The sequence below is a fragment of the Hydra vulgaris genome, chromosome 06 (assembly GCF_038396675.1).
Source record: "Hydra vulgaris chromosome 06, alternate assembly HydraT2T_AEP".
NCBI lineage: Eukaryota > Metazoa > Cnidaria > Hydrozoa > Anthoathecata > Hydridae > Hydra > Hydra vulgaris.
The window spans coordinates 11,734,491-11,735,745 of NC_088925.1; the positions used below are offsets into that span (position 1 = coordinate 11,734,491).

General features: G+C 34.0%; 1 protein-coding gene across 1 annotated transcript; it reads right to left on the minus strand.

Annotated features, from left to right (window-relative positions):
- Positions 1-692: 692 nt before the first annotated feature.
- On the minus strand, positions 693-1,040 carry LOC136081202 (uncharacterized). The gene has a single exon (XM_065798500.1). It carries the CDS (start codon positions 1,038-1,040, stop codon positions 693-695), a length of 348 nt encoding a protein of 115 aa, XP_065654572.1.
- Between the last annotated feature and the right edge of the window lie 215 nt (positions 1,041-1,255).

A 1,255-nucleotide genomic window follows, 5' to 3' on the forward strand; every position in this document is an offset into this window, starting at 1 on the left:
AATCCTACTTTTTTATTCAACAAATTAACAACCAAAATGTTTCCATTTATTTCTTCAATTCTGCAAACAAAAACTAACGTTGCATTGGTAACTGTTGAAGCACATTGGACTAAACAAAAATCTCCATGAAAACAGAAGCATTAAGCTTCTGTTTTCAATTTTTCTGTGTATACAACAGGCTTGGCTTTAAAATTTAAACTTGTTTTGTTTTGCAAACAAGATTTACTTTTATTGTGCATACAGGTAGAGCCAGAGACTGTTGCATTAATTTTTTTTTGGGGGGGGGGGGAGGGTTGATATGCTTGTTATATTATTATTTTCTGCTTTGTGTAAGTTATAGATTCTGTTTTTGGTGGTCTTTCTGGTGTGTCTTTTAAAATTTTTGATCTTCCTTTTTTATTGCCTCTTTATGTTTTCTTTCTTGGATGTGCTTTTGGGTATTGTCTAATCATTTTAGGAGATAAAACTGGTGCAGATGGCTGTGACGGCTCATCAGTTGAGTTTTTATATGCATTAAGTGACTCATTATTTGGCACAGTAGCTTCAAAAGTTTTTATTATATTATTTGGTGTAAATGAGCTATTATATGCAGGGGTTATTATACTGGCTAAATCATGAATTGTTATAGTTCTTCCTGGGTGATTCAACAACCAATCATTTTGAGATACAGAAAGTTTTTGTTTAAAAGGACCCTATACTGAAACATCAAGAGGTTGAAGTCTATGTGTACAATGTGGTGGGAATGTAAGTAAATCAATTCCATTTTCTCTGCAAAAATTGATTGCATTAATAGTACAATGGTTTTCGTGGTTATCTAGTAATAACAAAATCTTGTTTTCTTTATTGCACTTTGAATGGAGCTTTAAATGTTTGAGCACTCGTATAAAAAGTTCTCCTGTCATCCATCCACTACTAGGGTTGTTAGCAAATCCAACACAACCATTAGGTCCTCCTGTTAGCATACGCTCTTGAAATCTTGCTCTAGGATAAATAAAAACTGGTGGTATAGTGTTTCCAACTGCATTAATAATAGCACACATAGTTACAAGCTGCCCTCTTTCAGCTGAGACGTTTTGACCAACTTGCTTTTGACCACGCTAAGCTATGACATTTGGTGCCTGCACAACAGTCATGACACTTGTTTCGTCTATGTTAAATATGCGTTCTGGAGAATATTTTGACTTACAGAGTACTCTCTCTAAGTTGAGTTGAAATTCATTCACATTTTGTAGGTTAAAACTTGTTGCTCTTGATA